The 22,681-nt window shown below is 42.7% G+C and overlaps 2 protein-coding genes across 3 annotated transcripts in view; one reads left to right on the top strand and one right to left on the bottom strand.

Moving 5' to 3' along the window:
• Nucleotides 1-8,249: 8,249 nt before the first annotated feature.
• On the bottom strand, nucleotides 8,250-19,162 carry GLRX2 (glutaredoxin 2). Of its 2 annotated transcripts, none has more exons than XM_053391451.1 (4): nucleotides 18,937-19,162; nucleotides 15,297-15,360; nucleotides 13,350-13,526; nucleotides 8,250-11,590 (listed from the first exon to the last, which is right to left on the bottom strand). In XM_053391451.1, the coding sequence occupies exons 1-4, from the start codon at nucleotides 18,984-18,986 to the stop codon at nucleotides 11,444-11,446; spliced, it is 438 nt and encodes a 145-aa protein (XP_053247426.1). In that variant the 5' UTR covers nucleotides 18,987-19,162; the 3' UTR covers nucleotides 8,250-11,443. The 2 variants fall into 2 exon arrangements, with proteins under 2 accessions (XP_053247426.1, XP_053247427.1); XM_053391452.1 differs by lacking the exon at nucleotides 18,937-19,162 and adding an exon at nucleotides 16,552-16,691.
• Nucleotides 19,163-19,274: 112 nt separating this feature from the next.
• The window catches only part of CDC73 (cell division cycle 73), a 116,207-nt gene continuing 112,800 nt past the window's right edge, over nucleotides 19,275-22,681 (top strand). Inside the window, exon 1 of the mRNA XM_053391453.1 lies at nucleotides 19,275-19,675. Within this exon, the coding sequence (XP_053247428.1) occupies nucleotides 19,545-19,675 (131 nt within the window). The 5' untranslated portion in view covers nucleotides 19,275-19,544. The remainder of the gene's footprint in view (nucleotides 19,676-22,681) is intronic.

The raw sequence follows: 22,681 nt of genomic DNA on the forward strand, positions 1-22,681 counted from the left end.
ACATTAAAACCTTCCCTAAACAGGGCTGCCAGATATCTTCTAAAAGTCAATTAGTTGTTTATTTCCTTGACATCTGATGGGAGGGCATTCCCGCAGGGTGGGTGCCACCACCAAAAAGGCCTTCTGCCTGGTTCCCTGTAGCTTCACTTCTCGCAGTGAGGGAACCGCCAGAATGCCCTCAGAGCTGGACCTCAGCGACCGGGCAGAATGATGGAGGTGAACACACACCTTCAGGTATACAGGGCCAAAGCTACGTGTGCTAGATTATATCGCTATGTCCTGTAGAATTTTGCTTCCTACCCCATTAAAGGGTAGTAACTCCACTCCACCCACATAATACACTGCTTTTGAGATTTCCCTTGGCCTCAGAAGAGATTTTCTATATGGCTATAGATTGGGTTGGCTGTTGAGGAAATGCTAGTCAAAATCTTCTAAGAGCATATCGCATTATTGGTTGTGCAGTTTTGATGCCTCTTTCAGCAAAGCCCTATTGTTTATCCCCCTCTAATCTATGATACACAAAGTATTGGTTCTAGGTCTGTTATTTTGATTAGGCTAGCTGTTTTTATTCTCCAGAACTCCTGGGTCGACTTCGTTGAAAAATGCTCATTGTTTGACACACTCCAGAAATGTAAAAGAGCATGGAAAAAGCCAGATGTCATTTGTGACCTGCCTGCCAGATGGCATTCAGAATTCAATTGTTCAAGCAAATGATCTGAATTGCCTTTCCAGGCATGGCCAAACTTGGCCCTCCAGATGTTTTGGGACTACAGTTCCCATCATCCCTATGTTAGGATATTTCCGTTCCACCTTAAAAGGGAGCAGGCTTTGTGAGTCACAGAGTCTGCGTATTTCCTGTTCACAGGATGTTTATGTTTTCAGTTGCTTTCGTTTTCGTTTCCTTCTTGTTGCCTGAGCATACCGATGCAGGTGGTCATGTTTTTCTTTGTTCTGACCAACGCTAAATAAACTGTAAATATGCTCTCCTGCTGTGCATCTCTCGCTGTGTGAATTCTGCTGACAGAGTGTGCACCAGCCTAAGAATGTGGAATACTGTTTCTGAGGCTTTGTGTCGCTAATTGCTGATACTGCCTGTCTACGGGAGGTCGATGGATCGTCCGGCAGCCGGCTTGGGGGCTATGATGGACTTTGCCTCCCTGGCATCATCCCAACACCCTAACCACTGGTCCTGTTAGCTAGGGTTGATGGGAGTTGTAGTCCCAAAACATCTGGAGGGCCAAGTTTGGCCATGCCTGCCCCACACAATATCAGTGATCCTTTTAGATCAATTCATGGGCTTTGTGCCACTATTTTATGAAAAAATGTAGGAGTTAAGCCCCGTTTCGCAGAAGTTTGTCTACAGTATACAAATGTTTCTCAGGGATATGGCTAGCTATTCTGATTTTGATGTCAATATGCTATGAAATTCAATCCTGCCTTTTTCTGCCTGTGTTGCAGAAGCAGCAGAGTGTAGCAGGTAAGGCGGAAGGAAGGAAGGGAGCAGCAAATTCAGAGTAGAAGGTGAGGTGTCATAATTGGTCCTGCATCCAAGATGGTTAAAGGGTCTTAATCATTCTTCTATGTGCTAGTTATCGCTGTTGTGTCCTCTATTCTGGGCACCCTTGTATTGCAAACAAATTGTACAGATCTCAATGGGACATAATAAAATAGGTTTATGTGGGCAGAACAGTCCAGACTTCAGTTGGTTACTAGGTAGGTAGCATTAAAGTGTTGCTATAGGACAGGTTGCTAAGCAGCTATGAGCGATTGAGTGCTTGAAGAAATTGAATGAATGCTTCTGCAAAAAGAAAAAGAAAAATGGTAAGCAGTTGGGCAAACAAACAGTTAATTCTGAGTTAAAAGTTTTTCATATGCACATTATTATGGAACTACCGTATTTTTGCTCTATAGGATGCACCCGACCATAGGACGCACCTTGTTTTAGAGGGGGAGAACAAGAAAAAAAATTCTCCCTCTCTCTGCGCAGCGCCCCTCCAACGAAGCGGCAGGAGAAATGGAGCCCCTTCCACTTCTTCTCCCGCTTCGCTGAAGGGGCACTGCTGTGTTGATTCCTTCAAGTGCATGTCTTTCTTCAAATGGTAACTACAAAAACGGTCTAAATTAATAATCAGAAAAATGAAGACTTTAGCAGGACTGATGAACGCGCAGAGATGAGAAAAAAATTGATCTCTTTGAAAAGGGGTGCAATTAGCACTTTATGAGATTTTGGGAACACAAATTAAAATTTAACTGAAATTGTTCTTTCTTTTTCTGTATTCCATTTCAAATCTGCATGTTACATAGGAAGATACAAGGCCTTATTTTTCCTGCCCATCCTCTCCACTGCTTCCCGCCCTCCCCGAATCAAAGCTTCTCCTGGCAATTTGAAACCCCAGGAAAATGTGGCATATGGTATAGGTGGGAAGAAAAAGGGCAGGAAAACCTTGTTACGTGAGCAGCCTCCTGCTCACGAAAATGTGGATGCAAGCTGTTGTAAAGCAGGAGCTGATTAATGCTGACAAGTAGACAGTCCATAAAGCTAGACTATGAGTGTAATCCAAGGCCAGGCAGGCATTGGTGCCTTGTGTGTGTTTCTGTGGAGTCCATGTGCTTATGAGAATTTCCTGTTACGTGTGCAGAATACTCCTGAGCTCACGGAAGAGTACATGAAATCCCTGGTGTGTGTCACATCTTCTGGCTCACGAGTCGTAAATTGTTGAGGGTCTATGGAATACACCATGATGTTATTGTTTTTACATACACTAATTCTGTATATATTTTAATGCTGTCACATCTCTCACTACAGAAATGCTACTGTCTTAACTTGCGACTCTTTCACAACCCAGCTGCTGTTTAGCCGCCATTCATTTTTCTCATTACTTGATTTACGGAAGTATATGGGAAGGGCTGAATGAATAGTGCTCTAATTGGGTATCTTTCCCCTTTCAGTAGTTATAGAGGTCATCTTAATTCCCCTTTCTCCGTTTGGCCACTTTCTTTTCTGAGGTTTGTCTGTTCCAGGTATGATTTGGGTATTGCTAGTCTCACCTTTGTTCTTTTTTTAATGATAGATAAATATATTTGCTGTTTCTTTACACTTTTGTAAAGGTGTTCTTTTCTGTCGAGTAGTAGGCAGAGCCTATAGGCTGATGCAAACACAACAAATTCATTAAACTGGTTGAGAGGGCATTAAGATTGAGTTGAGCCTCAACAATGGCTAAGGTTTACATCAACACTGGTTAATGCTAACTACGATTCACACTTCATTGGGATTTTTAATCAGCTTCTGACTTTTTTCTGGTTAGTTCTAACCATGATTAACATCTATGCCACCATACGCCTCAATTGCGTTGAAGCTTTTCTGGGAAATTCAAGCTGGGTGGGTGGGTGGCAGTGAGCCACCAAATAACTGGCTCCCAAGTTTTTAGCCATGGCTAAGGGATCAGAAAGTATTGCAGCTGCTTAGGCCTATGGTGCAATGACCTCTTATGGCCATAGCCTCTGATGGTTTCACAGAGCAGCTTTGTGTACTCCCACCCTCATACTGGAGTGGGATTGCATGTATTTGAATGGCACAAAAGAACTCCAGTTGAGATGGTTTCACCAGAGAAGATTAGTAACAAGTTTGAGAAATTGAGGGCCCAGTTATGCAGAAAGCTGTGGGACACAAGTTGAATAATCATGGTACTTGTTGAGTACAATTGAAATTAAAAAATGAGCATAGAACAATGAAGTTCTTAATATATATTTTTTAAAAACTGCTTTTTTGTGCTTTGTTCTTTTGGTGTTTCCAAAGTTCTGTTTGTAGAATCTGAGCAAAAGCAATAATTCTATCGTACAACAAGGACCCATTCGCTTGAAGGAAATGCTTTAGTTGCCGCTGGTTTCCTTGCGAAGGAGAAAAAACATAGTGCTTTACAAAGTATATACTCAAATTCATGCTCACAAAGCTCAATTAAAAATGTCCTAAAATAAGACAAGCATGTGCTCCACTTGCCACCAGTTTTCTTGCGGAGAAGCAAAAAAATGCTTTACAGTTAAAATGCCCTAAAAATCAGACATACAGTGGCGCCTCGCAAGACGAAAAGAATCCGTTCCGCGAGTCTCTTCGTCTTGCGGTTTTTTCGTCTTGCGAAGCAAGCTCATTAGCGGATTAGCGCTATTAGCGGCTTAGCGGGCTTAGCGGATCAGCTGTTAAGCGGCTTAGCGGATCAGCTGTTAAGCGGCTTAGTGGATCAGCTGATAAGCGGCTTAGCGATCAGCTGATAAGCGGCTTAGCGATCAGCTGTTTAGCGGCTTAGCGGATCAGCTGATAAGCGGCTTAGCGGCTTGGGAAAAAGGGGGGGGGGGGAGGAAAAAAACCCTGTAGGAACTCGCAAGACATTTTCGTCTTGCGAAGCAAGCCCATAGGAAATTCGTTTTGCGAAGCACCTCCAAAACGTAAAACCCTTTCGTCTAGCGGGTTTTCCGTCTTGCGAGGCATTCGTCTTGCGGGGCATCACTGTACATGGGGAAGGCCGGAATTCATTTTTGTGGTATTAGAAATGTGTTCTTGGACTCGCAAAGTGAGTGAGAAGTTAATGACTATTGTGGAAGTATGAATGTATTGTATATGCATGTGACTCTGCCGTTTTTTCTTTTATTTTCATGTATCCTGAATTTGGAGTATAGGAAGCACACGAGACGAGTGCACTTTAGTGTGGCACAGTATAAACTTAACTATGAGCACAATGGGGAGCAAGCAGCCCCTTTAAGACCTTGTTCACACTACATACCTGCATTCTTGCTAGAACACGGTGCTTGTAACATCTGGGTTTCCATGAGAAGAAAATATTTTTCATGGAGGAGCTTTCAACCATCTGAGTCCCCACATGGTCTGAAGTGTATGTTGATCACCTTGGAGAGAACTCGACCTGGTATTCATTCACATTCTTATTTGAGCAGCTGTTCTCAGACTAATAGTTTGTTAAAACCACACTTACATATTTGGAGCAATATAGTCCCTCTGTAAGCAAATGCAACCACATTATTTGCTTTGTGTGCTTTGGATTAAAAGGTTACCAATTTGTATGTGTAATTGTACAACAAAGTTAACTTTATCGCTACAGCTGCAGTGCTGCTTAATTTTTTTTTAGATCTAAATAAGGTTAACATAGGATGTGGTGACATTGTTTTAATCGACTGGTAAATAGGGTTTTGGTGTTAGCTTTTTCTACAGAATGAAAAAGAGCCTTAATTGGGTAAACAGTGGTTTTATTGTTTAGAATGCCTTAAGACATGTATCATATGAAATGGGCACTCATTTGAATCTGTAGGTATGCAGCTTTCCCCCTAAATAATTGAGTTCTGCCTTAAGCCATGCCACCCTGAGATCTGAGAGTGTACAATTGAACAGGCTAGCATTAAAATAGGAAATGGGGGTGGGCTTGGGAATAGGTCTTTGTGGTAAAAGGATAAAAAGTGTAGATGTCTTAGAAATAATTCCTTTTACATGTTAATGTAGCATTATAAAGGCAACCTAGACATACCAGCATTTTGCATGTTTTTATTTTTGCATTTATTTGATGGAAATATATTGTACTGTGGGAAAACCCTATATACAAAAAGCTGTTCATTACAAATTGGTAATCCATAGACTGGATTAATTTATTTTATTAATATTGTGGGAAGATCAGTTTTCACTTGGGGGTTCAGTTTCAATTCTTTAAGAAACGTTGAGATAGAGATATTTACCAGCATCTGTGCAAAATGTTTTTTTAATGGTATGTTTAGTGTGAAATGTGTTTGTTTGTCTAATTGGTAGATAAATATTACTTAACAGGGTCATAAAGAACTTAGCAAAACTTTTAACTCTTGCAATGGCTGGAAAAATGCTGTTATTCAGGTCTCTATGTTGTGATTTTTGCTTTATATATGTTAAAGGTGCACTATGTCATTCAACACAAGAAGGAAGACTGCCTATGAATTAGAAAATTTATCCATTTAAACTTTTACAATTGAAGTTTATACATTTTGTTGTTGGCTTGTATTTTGACTGAATTTGCTGCTCAGTTTTTTAGAATTAAAAACTGCCTTCTATTGGAGCAAAATACATTACTTGTGAATGTGGGTAATGAAGCCCTGATAATCACTACCTATATACACAGCTTAAGGAGAAGACTATTTTGAATAGAGGATCAGGGATGTGTAAAGTCGAAATCAAAATCTCCTCTTGAAGATTTAATTTTAAAATGAAAACAGCTGTCACAGCTTCATGAAATAATTTGAGTATAACACAAAGGGCGTAAGAGGTTTGTATTGGTATCTGACTTCTACTTTAAAACATGCTGGAAAATCAGCCTTAATATCTTTTTTTAAAAAATAAAAATAAAAGTCAAATAGTGCATCTTTAACTGTGACATGATCACTTTCTTAATAAGAAAGGTGAACATTGCCAGAGAATGTGGTTTTTGATCTTACTCATAACCCTAATCCTTAAATAATTACATGAACGGTTTTTGACGCTGCAAATGAATTGTTCCTAATCTACATTATGATTTGTAGAACACGACAAGTACAAAATAAATTCTATGCATATCATTCTCTTAAATGACTTTACAATCAATATGCATGTACTAACATAAGGCTCACTAAATGGTAGGCATGTGTATGGAAAATGAGGCCATAAAGATCAGCTGGAACAGATGTTGGGCAGGTTCTGAACGCTGCTTACCTCTGCATGCCTACATTCTGCCTCTTTGGGTGAGATCCAGTGTAGCACAAATGGGCATTCCCTCATGCAATGGGATTTCTCCCTTCTTCCTGCCACCCCCTTTCAGCCTCCCATGCACCCTCAAAGCCTGTTCCTGAGGGGTTGGGGGATATTCCAGGGCAGACATGGAGGAGGAGAGAATTTTTATTGCCCAGGTGGGTGGGCTTCATTAGATGTGACCCTTTGTTTCCAGGCCTGTGTTGTAAGTTGGCCTTTGTGGTGAGAGCCAGTGTGGTGTAGTGGTTAAGAGGGGTGGACTCATAATCCGGTGAACCAGGTTCGCTTCCCCACTCCTCCACTTACAGCTGCTGGGTGACCTTGAGCAAGTCATACTTCTCTGAAGTCTCTCAGCCTCACTCACCTCACAGTGTTTGTGGTGGGAGAGGAAGGGAAAGGAGATTGTTAGCCGCTTTGAGACTCGTTAGGGTAGTGATAAATTGGGGTATCAAATTCAAACTCCTCCTCTTCTTCTTCTTCTTCGTCCTTGGCTGTTAAGCTTCTGGTGGTTCTCACAACCATTGTGTGTTTCCTTACGAATTCTCACAATGCACTTATCCTTCCTGTAAGCTTTCTCGACCATGCCTGCCCCGCTCCCCTCCGTACTGACATAGTTGTTTAGGAGAGACAGTTCCAGAGCTGTGGTGTCTTGTAAGATCACTGACTTCACGTTTCAGATCGAGAAAATATGTTTCAAGGTTGGCTTTCCCATTAAGGGGGCTCTAGGTGGTGTGGCGGCTTTTTGGTGCAGAAATGAATGGAAGGAATTTGCTCTGGTTTCCAACCATTTCAGCCAAATACATGTACAGTAGTTGTTGCGTCATTTTTGTGAAGGAGAAAAATAAACAAGTACAGTGGTACCTCTGGTTATGTACTTAATTCGTTCTGGAGGTCCGTTCTTAACCTGAAACTGTTCTTAACCTGAAGCACCACTTTAGCTAATGGGGCCTCCCGCCGCCGGAGCACAATTTCTGTTCTCATCCTGAAGCAAAGTTCTTAACCTGAGGTACTATTTCTGGGTTAGCGGAGTCTGTAACCTGAAGCGTATGTAACCCGAGGTACCACTGTATGTGTTTTGAGATAAAATTGATTTGAACAGGGACAAATGCACTAGCATGAAGCTTATGAATTGTAACACCCACTTTCTAGAGCAGTATGGTGAACCTGGGGCCCTTCGGATGCTTTTTGACAACTCCCACCATCCCAGACCACTGGCTGTGCTTCCTAGTACTGCTGGGAGTCGAACAATATTCAGCACCCCTGCTCTAACACTTTAAGGCTACATTCCTGTACTCACTTACCTGGTAGTAACACCCGCTGAACTAAACTGAACTTTGAGAAGGCATTAGTAGTGTACTCCTTTTATTGTCTCTTTCCCTTAGAAAGTGTTGTAGGGATTAAAAGTTCACTGGCTAGCCATTTCAATTTAAAATAATTCTAATATGTCCTTCATTGCACATGATTCCATGACGGTATAATGATCCACTCCTCACACGTCACACTAGCTCGATAACTATTTTGTGACATTTTATTCTTGGTCACAATAAAGGTATTCACAGACAATGGATTTCCTTTTGTGTTTTGTGTGGCTTCATCAATCACAGATTAGAAACAACGTACTTTGGCCACAAGCCATGTTAGTAGTGTCACAGTTCATTGAATTGAAATCTACACTTATTTTTGCTGCTCTCTGAGCTACTCCAGCGAATGCAAGTTTCCCATATTCATTTGAAGCACAGTGATAAAAGCACAAAGTTATGTAATTGTGGGTTTCCACATTGAGTGTGGTGCTTCTTGTTGCACAACTGTACCTTGTAAAGAAGTTGGCTGTTCTGCCCTGTCAAAGCATTGGCATTCTGGCTCAAGCATGTGAAAGTACCGAGGGAAAGGTCTTTTGGTTGACAGTATGTTTGAAAAGCGGGATAGCAATAAGGATTAAAGCTAGCTATAAGGTAAAGGTAAAGGGACCCCTGACCATTAGGTCCAGTCGTGACCAACTCTGGGGTTGCGGCGCTCATCTCGCTTTATTGGCCAAGGGAGCCGGCGTACAGCTTCTGGGTCATGTGGCTAGCATGACTAAGCCGCTTCTGGCGAACCAGAGCAGCGCATGGAAACGCCGTTTACCTTCCCACCGGAGCGGTACCTATTTATCTACTTGCACTTTGATGTGCTTTCGAACTGCTAGGTTGGCAGGATCAGGGACTGAGCAACGGGAGCTCACCCCATCACGGGGATTCGAACCGCCAACCTTCTGATCAGCAAGTCCTGGGCTCTGTGGTTTAACCCACAGCGCCACCAAATGTACATTATATAATTGCACACACTTAATGGCAAATACTGAAGTACAGTGGTGCCCTGCAAGACGAAAAACTCGCTAGACGAAAGGGTTTTCCGTTTTTTGAGTCGTTCCGCAAGACGAATTTCCCTATGGGCTTGCTTCGCAAGACGAAACGTCTTGCGAGTTCTTGCGAGTTTGTTTCCTTTTTCTTAAAGCTGCTAAGCCGTTAATAGCCGCTAAGCTGCTAATAGCCGTGCTTTGCAAGATGAAAAAACCGCAAGACGAAGACTCGCGGAACGGATTAATTTCGTCTTGCAAGGCACCACTGTATCTTACTTTGCTCAAGTATTCAGCAACAGGGAAAACTTTTGTAGAAAATACCACTGAAAAACAGGATCACGCCCCTTCCAGATGTTGATGAACTATACCTATCACCCAATGGCTGGTAGGAGCTGTAGAGCCACAAGTTAGCTACTCATAGTATAAAATGTCGCTTGTAATACATAATCATAAAAATAAAAATAAGCACTGTTGCAGCAGTCGGCTAGAGAAACTTCGGTGTTCTGCACCAGGGAAGCTTGGAGATGTGTTTTAAAAACAGTCCGTTCTACTTTACCTGTAGCTTTAGCCTGTCACTTCAGATCACAATACCACACTTCTTTAATATCTTTCCTCCTCTCGCCTCTCCACCTGCTTGATTTGAACTGTGACAAGCTAATCCTCTGCCATTGCTTTCAAGGTCTGGCAAAGACTTCGGGAAGGGAGAGTGCGCCAGCTAGACTCTTTGCTTGTACACCCGCATGGGCATAGTCACAACAAGGAGTTCAAAATGCTTGCATCTGGTTTCCATTAATCACAGCTCAGCATTATGGGTATACCTTGTGATTCATCTTTGATTTTTGAAACAAGCTAACAGCATCAACCCTATTTGGAAGCTGGCACGCACGCACGCACGCACACACATTTTTATTTGTGTGTCCTTGGCAGTGTTCCAACTGCCAGCGCAATTAATGCATGCAACATGCATTTCTTGTAGTTTAATACCAAGGGAAAGGGTGGCGTGTGGGGACTGCTCCATTTAATTCGAACTGCAGCTTTTGTCTAAGAGGCCAGAGATGCTGCTCTAATTTGAATAAAGGAGACATTTATGCTAGGATAAACCTAGCGTACTACAAGGTAGCTAATGTTGGGAATTCCATTCCACCCTTGATGCAGATATGTGGGATTGTTACATGTCACATGCCTGTTTGCATTCCAGCGCAGATTGCTGGAGTCCCGTGAGCGGAACATCCGCTCTGTATTGCTTTTGTTTTCTCTCTCTCCGAGAACGGCAAGGAGAGAAGCCATGTTTTTCTTCGTCCTGACTTAAATTCAATAAACGTAGCCTAGTACCCATGCCTCGATCCAGCTCTGTTGTGCGTTTACACTGCTGAGTAACGTGTGCTCATGCACAGTTGCATGAGTCTCAGATGCATTTCGGAGGAGGATGACTGATGGATCTCCGCAGCGGCAAGGCTGAGACGGGAGACTCTCCGGCTGGGGCCAAGCCAGCTGGCTTTCCATCCCATGGTTCTGATAGCTAATACAGCCACAGAATTAATGCACAAGCTCTCTTTACATTTGACACATGTAGTAATTCTTTGCTACAGAATATACTAGCTGAATCTTGAACTGATTCTAGATGAAGCTGAGGTTAGTTACTACACTTCAGGGGAAACTAAGTCACTATTAACTTCCCATATTGATTTCAATGATGCCCAAGTGCAACTTAATTTAAGCTTGAAATAAAAAAATGTCCAGTAGCACCTTAGACACCAACTAAGTTTGTTCTGGGCATAAGCTTTTGCGTGCATGCAGACTTCTTCAGATACCAGATACCTGAAGAAGTGTGCATGCACACGAAAGCTTATACTCAGAACAAACTTGGTTGGTCTCTAAGGTGCTACTGGACATTTTTATTATGATTATTATTTCGACTGCGTCAGACCAACGCAGCTACCTACCTTAATTTAAGCTGCAATACTGTGACCTGGGAGGAAAACCCCAATGAATTCAATAGGGTTTACTTCTGTGTCGATGTGGTTAGGACTGTGTAGTTAGCTATTTGCATTGGGTTGGACCTAAATGAAATTTAAGTATTTAAATAGAATTTGTGGTTAAATTGAAATCAAGCAGTGCACTCCTATGCATTTTTACTTCTTCAACAGAGCTTATTTTGTCTTGAGAATGTACAAGAGTGCATTGTGAATTTAGGATGAACTGGATCGTGATAAATTATCTGGCCGTTGAAAACCTTCCATACATATTTTGAACACATAAATAGTACTGAAACCAGAGTACCGGGGTGTAAGAATTCATAACTAAGTATACGCAGTCTAGTAAACTCCAGCAACACAACTGTGTCAGAAGAAAGGGAATCAAGGAAGACTACATGGCTGTTCTGAGTTTCGCCCTCTTCGCAAGAGACACTGGTGAACTAATGGGAGCAGTTTGCCTTCCCGATGAAGTCTCTGTGTGTCTGTAGCACCTCCGACAAATGTTCCATTGATAAATATTCTTGGAACCTGTTGAGTATAAAAATTAACAAATGAAACTTATTTCTTGCATATAAGCTTAACACACACATGCTGTATATTCTATAAAGTTACCACTTACGTCCCGGTATAGCAGGGATGGCCAACTCCCAAGAGACTGCGATCTACTCACAGAGTTAAAAACTGGCAGGTCAAAAGTTTTTTTTTAGGAAGGAGCAAGGCCCATTTTTGCAGGGTTCGGGTCAAAGTTGTTGAGTTTTTTCAGGGAGGAGGTAAAATGTTGAGCTTCTTTTAGGGGATCCACAGTTGTTCAGTTTCTTTGGGAGGAGCCAATGATCTACCAGTGATCTACCGCAGACGTCCAGTGATCTACCTGTTGGACATGCCTGCAGTATAGTATTTCTGAGCTGTTGCAGAAATAGCTATGGAGTTGGACAAATGGTATGCATAAATGGCACTGCAAGTTGGGCAAGCAATGCCCAACTCTTCAATATTGAAATTGAATTGAAATACTTTATTGTCACGTGTACAACTTGTATACAGGGAGATTACATGAGCACCCCCCACTCAGCTCTCTTAGTCTTAATTCCCCTCATTTACTGATGCACACCCACCAAACCCGAAAGTCAGTTGCCCTGTTGTTATCTTTTCATTCAGCAGCCTAACAGTCCACGGATAGAAGCTGTTCTTTACCCTGTTGGTGCGACTAATCATGCTTCTATATCTTCTGTCTGAGGGCAGGAGATCAAGAAAGTGCCGGCCAGGGTGTGACTCATCCCTGAGAATTTTCCTCACGTTCCTGAGGCAACGTTCTTCCGCTATTTCATCCAGCGGATTCACGGGACAGCCCATAATATCTTGTGCTGTATTCACCACCCTCTGTAGGCACTTCCTATCAGATGATGTCAAACCAGCGTACCACACCGTGATGCAGTATGAAAGGACACTTTCTGTTGATTGACATTGTTCTTTCGCAATACTCTGAGGAGATGGAGTCTCTGTTGGGCTTTCTTAACCACCTCTTGTATTTATTTTCCAAATAAGGTCTTCACTGAGATAAACTCCTAGGAATTTAAAGGAAGAGACTCTCTCCACACAGCCCTCCCCAATGTACAGCGGGGCTAGTTCTCTCTTCCTCCGAAAGTCCAACACCATCTCCTTTGTCTTGCTGATATTAAGGTGCAAGTTGTTCCCTAGGCACCATGTAGATATTTTTTGAACCTCCCCTCTATACGCTGGTTCGTCTCCGCCTGTTATTAAACCCATTATGGTGGTGTCATCTGCAAACTTAATAATTGCAGTAGACGGGTCAGATGATACACAATCGTATGTATACAACATATTCTGCAGACAGGAGGTCATGCTAGATTGTCTAAATCCTATGCTCTGAAAGGTTTACCATGAAATCAAACACGGAAAGCAAACTTAAAAACAACAGCAACAGGTAGCCACATCTGATGGATATGAATATCTTAATGAGGTAACATCCAGGAAGGCCACAACAGGGCACAAAGCAATAGCTCCCACTCCTATTGTTAGGGTTGTAACCAGTTTCCTGTAACTTTTATTCAGAGGTTCATAGGCACATGTTGACATGATTGGTGGTCACTGATTAATTCACAGAGAGAGAGGTCTATGTCATCCCATCACTACATCTTGTGGCTACGAGTTCCACAGGTCAATTATTTGCTGTAGGAAGAAATGCATCTACTGGGGGTGTAGGCTGGAGAGAGAATTCCCCCCTCCCCGAAGTTTCTGCTATAGGTGACCAAACTTGGAAAGTACTCACTGTCCTGCCGCCAGTCATTTGATGAAGAATATCTTGAAACTGGCTTCCGTTTTCGTACATGTCCAGTTCGATGGCTGTGTAGTTCACATTCATATCTTCAAATAGCTTCTTTGCCATGTTGCAGTAGGAGCATGTGGTTTTCGAGAAGATCACTACACAGTTGTCTGAGATAGTTCGCTAAGTGTTTTAAGAAAAGCTTGCGTGAGCAGTTTCTATACATAATGTAAGCTTTTAAGTTTTTAACAATATCAAGGTTCTTGCATTTAGATTTTCCCCTCCTACAATTGCCTACAAAGACTGGGGGAGGCAGAATCTTCTCAAGTCTTGGCCCTCAAAAAATAATCAAAATATTTAACTATAATCTAGAAGGGAATTACCTCTTTAAACTGCAAAAATAAAACCTACGGTTCACATTTGTCATCTTAAGCATCTCGCTGTTTGCATCAAGCACGACATACTTTTGCCAACATTCTTCACAGAATGAGCTTGAATATACCGGGTAATCTGAGTACTTTAAAAAAAAATCTTTAAGTAGAAAGAGAAAAAAGAAACTAAGGCAAAACAAACATGCACTTCATGGGCATGCTAAATATGCAAAAGAAAAATAGCATAAATACATTTTTACAATACTGAGTATATTTACGGAATAGGTTTATAGAATAACCAATAAACGAGCATTAACATATAATTGTAAGGGAAAGAATAAGGGGGAAATACAGGCAAGCAAGCAAAGACATAAATGGGGAAAACGAATTGGAAAAGGACTAGTTACATTCCAAATGAATTCATACTTTACATGGACTATATTCAGATGGGTACAGTTACTTAGATACACCATCAAGGTCAGTCAAATGCACACATAATCCTTGGGCTCCACAGTTCTACACAGCACTCAGAATGATGAGTGAGTTTTTCCAATGATTAAAATATGTACAGCCTTTTTTGAGCCAAATATCAAATCTAAAATTTGGACCATCTTTCCACCTTGGGCTATAGGAGGTGGGCTGCCACCATAAAATAAGAAAAGTGGTTTTTATTTAACTGGGGAGTTACTGCCTTTAAATACAGAAAGGCGGCACACAAGCCCAATCTGTTTGGACTATTTCTAACAGTGGTGCTGATTTCAACCTTAACAACAGTCCAGGGAGTCTGGGAAAAATGGGCAGAAAGGGCCAATAAGTCTTCATGGCTTCACAGTTCCACCAACAGGACATATTCTCGGAGTTTGAATATGTGCCATGTGAAAGGTGCTATCTATTAATAATTTTCATGAATTTTCTCTAATCCAAACAACAATTAAAAACATGTTTCATTATTGCATATGTTTATATTTCTGATTTGGCGATGTGTTTTTTACCCTGGGCTCTATCGAAAGGAAGGGCAGGAAATAGATTCAACAAATAATAATACAGTGGTACCTCGGGTTAAGTACTTAATTCGTTCCGGAGGTCCGTTCTTAACCTGAAACTGTTCTTAACCTGAAGCACCACTTTAGCTAATGGGGCCTCCTGCTGCTGCCGCGCCGCCGGAGCACAATTTCTGTTGTCATCCTGAAGCAAAGTTCTTAACCGGAAGCAGTATTTTTGGATTAGTGGAGTCTGTAACCTGAAGCGTATGTAACCTGAAGCGTATGTAACCCGAGGTACCACTGTGATGTGACATTTAAAAATGACAGGTTGTACAATAACAATAAAGGTATTTTTTTATATTATTATTCTTATTATTATTATTATTATTAAAAAACCTGAAAATTTATAAACAATAATTTAAAAGTATTTTCTCTACTTCCTCATGTGTCACATATTTTGTGAACCTGAGGGCTTAATACTAATTTCTCTAAGACACTCCAGGAGCTTCTTTGGTTAAGGGGCAAGGGTATAAATGAATAAATTTCACACAAAATAGTGGCAGTAGAGTACATTGAAGGTAAAAGCCATTTCCACTCACCTCTATCTGGTTAGCAGTGGCAGTGTTAGAGAAGTCTGTGGTAGCAGATGTACTGTTCCCCATTCTGAAATAAAATCATAAATGGAGCCAAATGAATATATTAATGTTATTTTGCAGAGCTTAGTCAATGTTTACAGAGCAAATAACATCTTAGCAAAAAGAAACAAGAAAGGGAGTTGGCAACTGTTTTTTAACATTTTGCACGTCATTAAGACTTCAGCAGAACTGAACTGTTTACTGAGATTTATCTTTTTATTATTATATATGGTATTACTATTTTTTGTAACTAGATCGGAGTTCATTTTTGAAGTGGTCTATAAAATTTTGAATAAAAATAGCCTATACGTCTCTACTCAGAAATATGTCACATTGAGATCAGAATGTATAATATTGTATAAGTGTATAAGATAAATTATTATAATTACAGTGGTACCTCGGGTTAAGTACTTAATTCATTCTGGAGGTCCGCTCTTAACCTGAAACCGTTCTTAACCTGAGGTACCACTTTAGCTAATGGAGTTTTCCGCTGCCGCCGCAGAACGATTTCTGTTCTCATCCTGAAGCAAAGTTCTTAACCTGAGGTACTATTTCTGGGTTAGCGGAGTCTGTAACCTGAAGCATCTGTAACCTGAAGCGTATGTAACCCAAGGTACCACTATATAAGATTACTACCTAATGAGCACTCCTGACTCTGAGGAAGTCCGGATGGTGTTAAAGAACTTTTCTGCCAGCAGAGAGTAGCCAGGAAAAATCCGTTGTCAACAAACATTACCTGCATTTGTAGCATACTGATAACCTCACATGAATAGAGAGAACACCCAACTCTGCCAATTTGCAAAAGCATCCTGGCTTGGCCACCTGGAGGTAGTCCTTGTTTGCCACAGGCAACTAGGCAACAACCTGTTTACAAACCTGCCATACAACTAGTACAGCATAATTGCTTCACATGTTTTGATGCTTCATAATGTCCTTTCTGTAAATAACATGCAAACTGTTATGCACTATAGTGTGCATGCTATTTACTACATTTATGCAAGTTCTTATACAGGCAGGTGGTTTTTCATGCATGCCAGGTACAATATTTTGTGCAACCTCTTTCCTAAGAATTTATGGGTTGTTTCCCTTGTGAGGAAAGACTACTGAAGATCTGTAATATGAGTTTATATACAAATATGTGTCACTCCTGGCGGGAGAATCCAGGATATGCTTAATCCCTCCCCCCATTTTTAAATCTATGAGATCTGGAAGTGCTTACTTTTCACAGGATAACACACCATCAACTAGCAAACTTTGCAGACTGTTTCTTCATTTGGCATGACGTAACAGTATAGCCTAGGGGACGCGGGTGGTGCTGTGGGTTAAACCACAGAGTCTAGGACTTGCCGATCAGAAGGTCGGCAGTTCAAATCCCTGCGACGGGGAGAGCTCCTGTTGCTCGGTCCCTGCTCCTGCCAACCTAGCAGTTTGAAAGCACGTCAAGTGCAAGTAGATAAATAGGTACTGCTCTGGCGGGAAGGTAAATGGTGTTTCCATGCGCTGCTCTGGTTCGTCAGAAGCGGCTTAGTCATGCTGGCCACATGACCCGGAAGCTGTACGCCAGCTCCCTCAGCCAATAAAACGAGATGAGCACCGCAACCCCAGAGTCGGTCACGACTGGACCTAATGGTCAGGGGTCCCTTTACCTTTACCAGTATAGCCTATACCAGACGGTCCAACTTTTCATACCAAATGCGAGTACTCTGACACAGAACCCGCAGGCCACACAGCGAATTAAATTTCCACATCGTAAATTAAAGTGTTTGCAATATACTTAATATTACTTAGTATACACAATATATTTGATTCAATATATTTAATTAAATACACAATCAATAGGTTTAAATCTCAGCATCGTGGGTTCGAGCACCACGTTGGGCAAAAGATTCCTGCATTGCAGGAGGCTGGACTAGATGACCCTGGTGGTCCCTTCCAGTTTTGTGACGAAGGAATCCCAGTGGTTGATCCTAGCACTAATACAAAGAAAGCATGGGATCCATTTTAATACACAAGCAAATGCGTGACACAAAAAATAAATTTTCAAGGGTTTAAGATGTTTTTTTCTTAAACGTTGCCACCCTGACCTGTACCAGGCTTTTAAAATAAAAATACTGCATATTGAAGCAACTTGGAGATGCTGTGGTACATAGCTCCCTGGAACTCCTCCCCAAAATCTTGACACAAAACTGCTTGTTTCTAGAGACTCTGAACCTGTCGCTGTCTGAGGGAAAGGGCCCAGCTTTGCCGATGGACACCTTATAACCTAACCTGCAGGGAACTGACAGGGACAACATGAAAGCCTTGCCCTGGTTTGCTCCTTCTTAGGAGTGAGATGAGGAGGCATAGAGCTGGAAGGGACCCCAGGATCATCTAGTCCAACCCCCTGGCCATGCAGAAATATGCAGCTCAGTGCCGGATTTACGTATAATCTAAAAAAGCTATAGCTTAGGGCCCCACTCTCTTGGCCCCCCCAAAAAATATACTTCTTCTTAATTGTATTTCACTATTAATATACTTCTTCTTAATTGCATGTCAGTTCAACAATTACTTTGATAAAATACATATTTTGTTATGTGCAAATGGCTTTAGATACCTATTAGGTCCATAAATTACCATATGGCATATATTCAACACAAAAAAACAGCGACAATTTGTTGTTGGCAAAGGACAGCTGGACATATAAAGGGCCCCATTACCTTCAGCAGCTTAGGGCCTCATCAAACCCAAATCCACCCCTGATGCAGCTGTGGGGATCGAACCTGTGAGCTTGGTGTTGTCAGCACCATGCTGGAATACCAATTGAGCTGTCCAGTTGCCAAGGGAAGGAGCGTGGAGAGAAAAAAGGGAAAGGAGGCAGCAAGAGGTTAGGAGCAGAGAGAAAGCAGGAGCATGCAAAAAGGGGAAATGCAGGACAAACTGAATCAATGCAGGACATAGCATTTTACTGGAAAAAGGGGCAATCTTGTATTATCAATGGCATTTTATATCGAAACAAGGGGCAATCTTGTATGACCAATGGCATTTTACATTGAAACAAGGGGCAATCTTGTATGATCAGTGGCTTTTTACGTTGAAATAAGGGCTAAATCTTATACGACCAGTGGCATTTTACATTGAAACAAGGGGCAATCTTGTATGATCAGTGGCTTTTTACATTGAAAAAAGGGGCAGTCTTGTGTGATCAATGGCATTTTACGTTGAAATAAGGGCTAAATCTTATATGACCAGTGGCATTTTACATTGAAACAAGGGGCAGTCTTGTACGATCAATGGCATTTTACATTGAAATAAAGGGCAATCTTGTATGACCAAGGGCATTTTACGTTGAAATAAAGGGCAATATTATATGATCAAGAGCACTTTACATTGAAACAAGGGGCAGTCTTGTATGATCAATGGCATTTTACGTTGAAATAAAGGGCAATCTTGTATGACCAAGGGCATTTTACGTTGAAACAAGGGCTAAATCTTGTATGATCAATGGCATTTTACCTTGAAATAAGGGGCAATCTTGCATGATCAAGGCAACCCTGCTAGGGAAGAAAACCCTTGCAATGCGGACAGCGCCACCACCACCCTCGCCCCCCCCCCCGCCAGTACTGACCTTCGCCAGCCCCGCAGCAGACTCAGCCTGGGCAGCGCCTTCAAAGCCATAGGCAACAGCAGCAGCAGCAGAAGAGGAAACAGAGGGCGGGGTTCTGCTCAGGCCCCGCCCCTTGGCCCCGTCCTCTTTCGGCCCCGCTCCTCCCTCGAGGACCCTCACCGCTTGAGGCTGGCTATCCGAGTGCCTGCTTGGTGATTATTATTTTTTTCTCCACCCTTCCATTCCCAGCGCGGGCCTCTGACGGGCTTCCTCCGCTGTCCATCACGCGCGGGGGGGCGGGGCCTCGCCTCAGAACGCTAGGAGCAGGAGGAGGCGGAGCGTCCGTTCTCCTTGCGTGCGCAGGCGCCAGCCAGGTCAGGCCAGCGTGGGGTCCTTCTTCTCTTTCTCGCGGCGGCGGCGGCGGCTGGGCCAGTCAGTCAGCGAGTCGCTCGCTCGGTGGTTCGTTCGGTTTGTTTTCCTGTCAGCGAGTGAGGCGAAGGAGGGCGGCGGCGGACTTGAGGAGAGCCGAGCCGTGGGAGCGAGCGAGGGAGCGCGCGCCCCGGGTCCGCGAGGCCGGCGAAGGGAGCGAGCGAGCGAGGCTTTTCTGAGGGAGCTTTGAGGCTGAGGCGATGGCGGACGTCCTGAGCGTGCTGCGCCAGTACAACACGCAGAAGAAGGAGATCGTGGTGAAGGGGGACGAGGTGATCTTCGGCGAGTTCTCCTGGCCCAAGAACGTCAAGACCAACTATGTCATCTGGGGGTGAGTCCCAGGTCGCGAGGAGGAGGAAGGAGAGGCGCCTTTCAAAAGCTCTTTAAAGCTGGACGACTCCAGCTGCCGGGCCGGCGGAACGGGCTGCCCCATGATCCTTAAGCGTGTTGGTTCTGTGGGGTTTGGTTGATCTCCCATGGAGAAGCTCCCCTGCCCACTGCACCCGTCTACCTTCCCAAGCTTCGTTTCCAGCACGCACAGAAAAGTTCTGCTGGGGCTGCATAAAAATACTTTAAACGTTGCACATAGGGTTTAAAGTTTCTGTGGTGATAGTTTCCTTGAGAAAACAGGACTCCTCCTGTATAGTAATGCTTTACGTTGCATAGGGGTTTAATATTTCCGTGGCAATAGTTTCCTTTGGGAACTGGGCTCGCCCTGTGGTTACATTGCATAGGGGTTTAATATTTCTGTGGCAATAATTTATTGTATTTTAATATTTTGCTGTGGCCGGGGAAACCCAGCCAGATGGGCGGGGTATAAATTATTATTATTATTATTAGTTCCCTTGGAACTGCGCCCCAGCGACAAGAACCCTGCATCCATGCTGTATGATAAATACCATATTTTTCTGTGTATAAGACGGCTCCATGTATAAGATGCCCCCTACTTTTGGGGACTCCAAATTAAGAAAACTCCCCTCAGCACTACTCGTGTATAAGGCGAACCCCCATTTTAAACCTTTTTTTTGGTAAAAAAACCTAGAAAAATATGGTATTCAGGGGAGGGGATGAATATTTTCTTTAAAAAAAAGATGTACAAAGGAGGAATAGAATATCTACAGATTTATAATCATAGTCTTAATCTCCAGCCCCATGTTGGGCAAAAAGATTATTGTGTTGCAGGGGGTTGGACTAGATTGCCCTTAGGGTGCCTTCCAACTCTGTGATTCTCTGATTCCACCCCCAGTGACTGGGGTAGGTTGCCTTTGCACACAGGGCTCTCGTATAGTGCTTTTCAATGCATTTGCCTCATTCTTTTTTAAAAAGAGCCATTTAGGCCAGAGCCTGTGTCACCGCATCATGCAGGAACAAGTTCTGTAAACTGGGGGTGTCAGCACTGTAGCTTTGTGTGTGCTTGCCAGGAAGGGAGTGCTGCGTGCTGTATTCAACTCATGAATTTGTGGGGGACGCAGGTGCAGAGGTGTGTCTTTCTGACCTCCTGCACGAAAGAGGAGTATAGGGTCCCTATGAAGAGTTAGGAGAGTCAGGCTGGAGTCTTGTACGTACTTTCCGGGAAGTAAGTCTCGCTGAACTCTGCAATGCATTGGGTAATGGGAAGTGTGGTGCTTCAGGTGGTGTAGGCCTACAACTTCCACAGTCCTTGATCATTGCCCATGCTGGTTGGGGCTGATGGGAGTTGTAGTCTGGCAACAGTTGGAGGGCCACAGGTCCCTCATCCATGGCATCACATGCTTAGGGGCGGTATTAAGGTGAAGTCATATTTGTTTATACCTGGGAATAAAGAATTGCAGAAGTCAGTGGGTCTTGTTATTGAATTGCACACTCTCTCACTTAATTGAGTTTTAAGAAAGAGAGGACGGCAAGGAAGAAAGGAGTCAATCCTTGAAAAGTAGAAAGAAAGAGCTCAGGAGGTGGATGGTCTGTGACTCCTATGCAAATAGTAATGTTCTTTTTGTTGAAGGGAGAGTTAAGAGTCAGGTTAACAGTTTTATAATTTGGCCCTGCTTCTGCGCCTGCAGCAGGAATCAAACATGGAAGAAGGGGCCAAATTGCACGCAAGAGCTAAAGTTGGAAAGGCTTTTTCTTTTGTTTAATCTCCATGTCTAAAGATTCACCTGCTTAATTTCTGCTTGAGGACTGCTACTAGAGAAACAAGAAGTGGACCACACGAAAAGAAGAAAATGACTATTTGGGGAACTGTAAACACATACTTATATGAGGGTCAGTCCCATTAAATCCAGATGCATGCTTACCTGGGAATGAGAGTAACTGGTGTTACCATTTGGACTGGCATCTGAGTAAGCATAGTTAAGACAAAGCTGTAAGAATTTCTCTTCCACTTTTTTCGTACCCCCTACTCCAGATGAGTGCAAGTGAAAAAGAAGTCCCCACAGTCTGGGTTTTTCTTTCAATACTACTAGAGTGTAGAATCTTAATTTTTATGGAAAGTATGCAAGCTTTAATAAACCATCCTGTTTCTGGATACCAAGATTTGGATAGAAGTAGTAACAGCCTGCAGTCCTAAACCTACCTACTTAGGAGTAAGTTCCATTTAATTCAGTAAGGCTGATTTCTGAGTAGACATGGTTAGGTTTGTTCTAATTATTCCAGTGCTGATAATCCTTTTTGAGGATAATTCTTCCTAGTTTCTTTTGACCTGTATCTGTGTTGGGAGAAGGGTAAAGAGAATGCCTCACAGCCTGTGTGGAAAAATGACGCCTTTTTCTTTGCCATGTAGTGTGCATGTTTTCACTTCTTTTTCCGTCCTCCGTGGGAAAGGGTAAGGACAACAGAAGGATCCCCCCCCCATTTTTCTTCCCTTTCTCAATGCCAAATGGGGTTCACTATGGAATCCTAATGCAACCTAGTTGCAAAGTTGGATCCAAGAGCGAAATGTGGAGTTTCCAAACATGACTCTGCTGAGAGGAGATTGGGATGCACTGATTAGGATTTTCCCTGGGTTACAGAGCTTCCTGTCGGAGTGTAATTTACTGTCTTTGAACTGTAGAGCTAAAGATTATGCACCTGTTCATCCCTCGCCCAGCTTATCCGAGGAGGTTTTGAGAGATAGGGGTAGTTGTGTCTTGCTGAAGTTTGTTCAGAGATTCATGTTTATCTAACCCTCTCTCCTGGCTAACTTTGATTGGTTACTTGTGGCGTTCTTTTCAAAAGTTCTTTATCTGATTGGCACCAGGACTTGTCACCTGGCTGCTGGAGATGCATGTTCCATCAAGAACTGTGCATGGCTGTGCAGTTCAAGAAGGAAAATCCTTTCCTCTATTGCAAGTTTTATAGCTGTATATTGCCTGGCAATGCA

This window comes from Podarcis raffonei, chromosome 6 (genome assembly GCF_027172205.1).
Source record: "Podarcis raffonei isolate rPodRaf1 chromosome 6, rPodRaf1.pri, whole genome shotgun sequence".
In the NCBI taxonomy this organism is placed as follows: domain Eukaryota; kingdom Metazoa; phylum Chordata; class Lepidosauria; order Squamata; family Lacertidae; genus Podarcis; species Podarcis raffonei.

Excerpts from the sequence above, each read along its gene's own strand:
- GLRX2 (XM_053391451.1), bottom strand. The coding sequence starts at position 18,986 with ATGGCTTTGAAGGCGCTGCCCAGGCTGAGTCTGCTGCGGGGCTGGCGA. Across the intron at positions 13,527-15,296 it reads CCACTGCTAACCAGATAGAG|CGAACTATCTCAGACAACTG; the intron begins GTGAGTGGAAAT and ends TAAAACACTTAG. Across the intron at positions 11,591-13,349 it reads AAATGACTGGCGGCAGGACA|GTTCCAAGAATATTTATCAA; the intron begins GTGAGTACTTTC and ends TATACTCAACAG.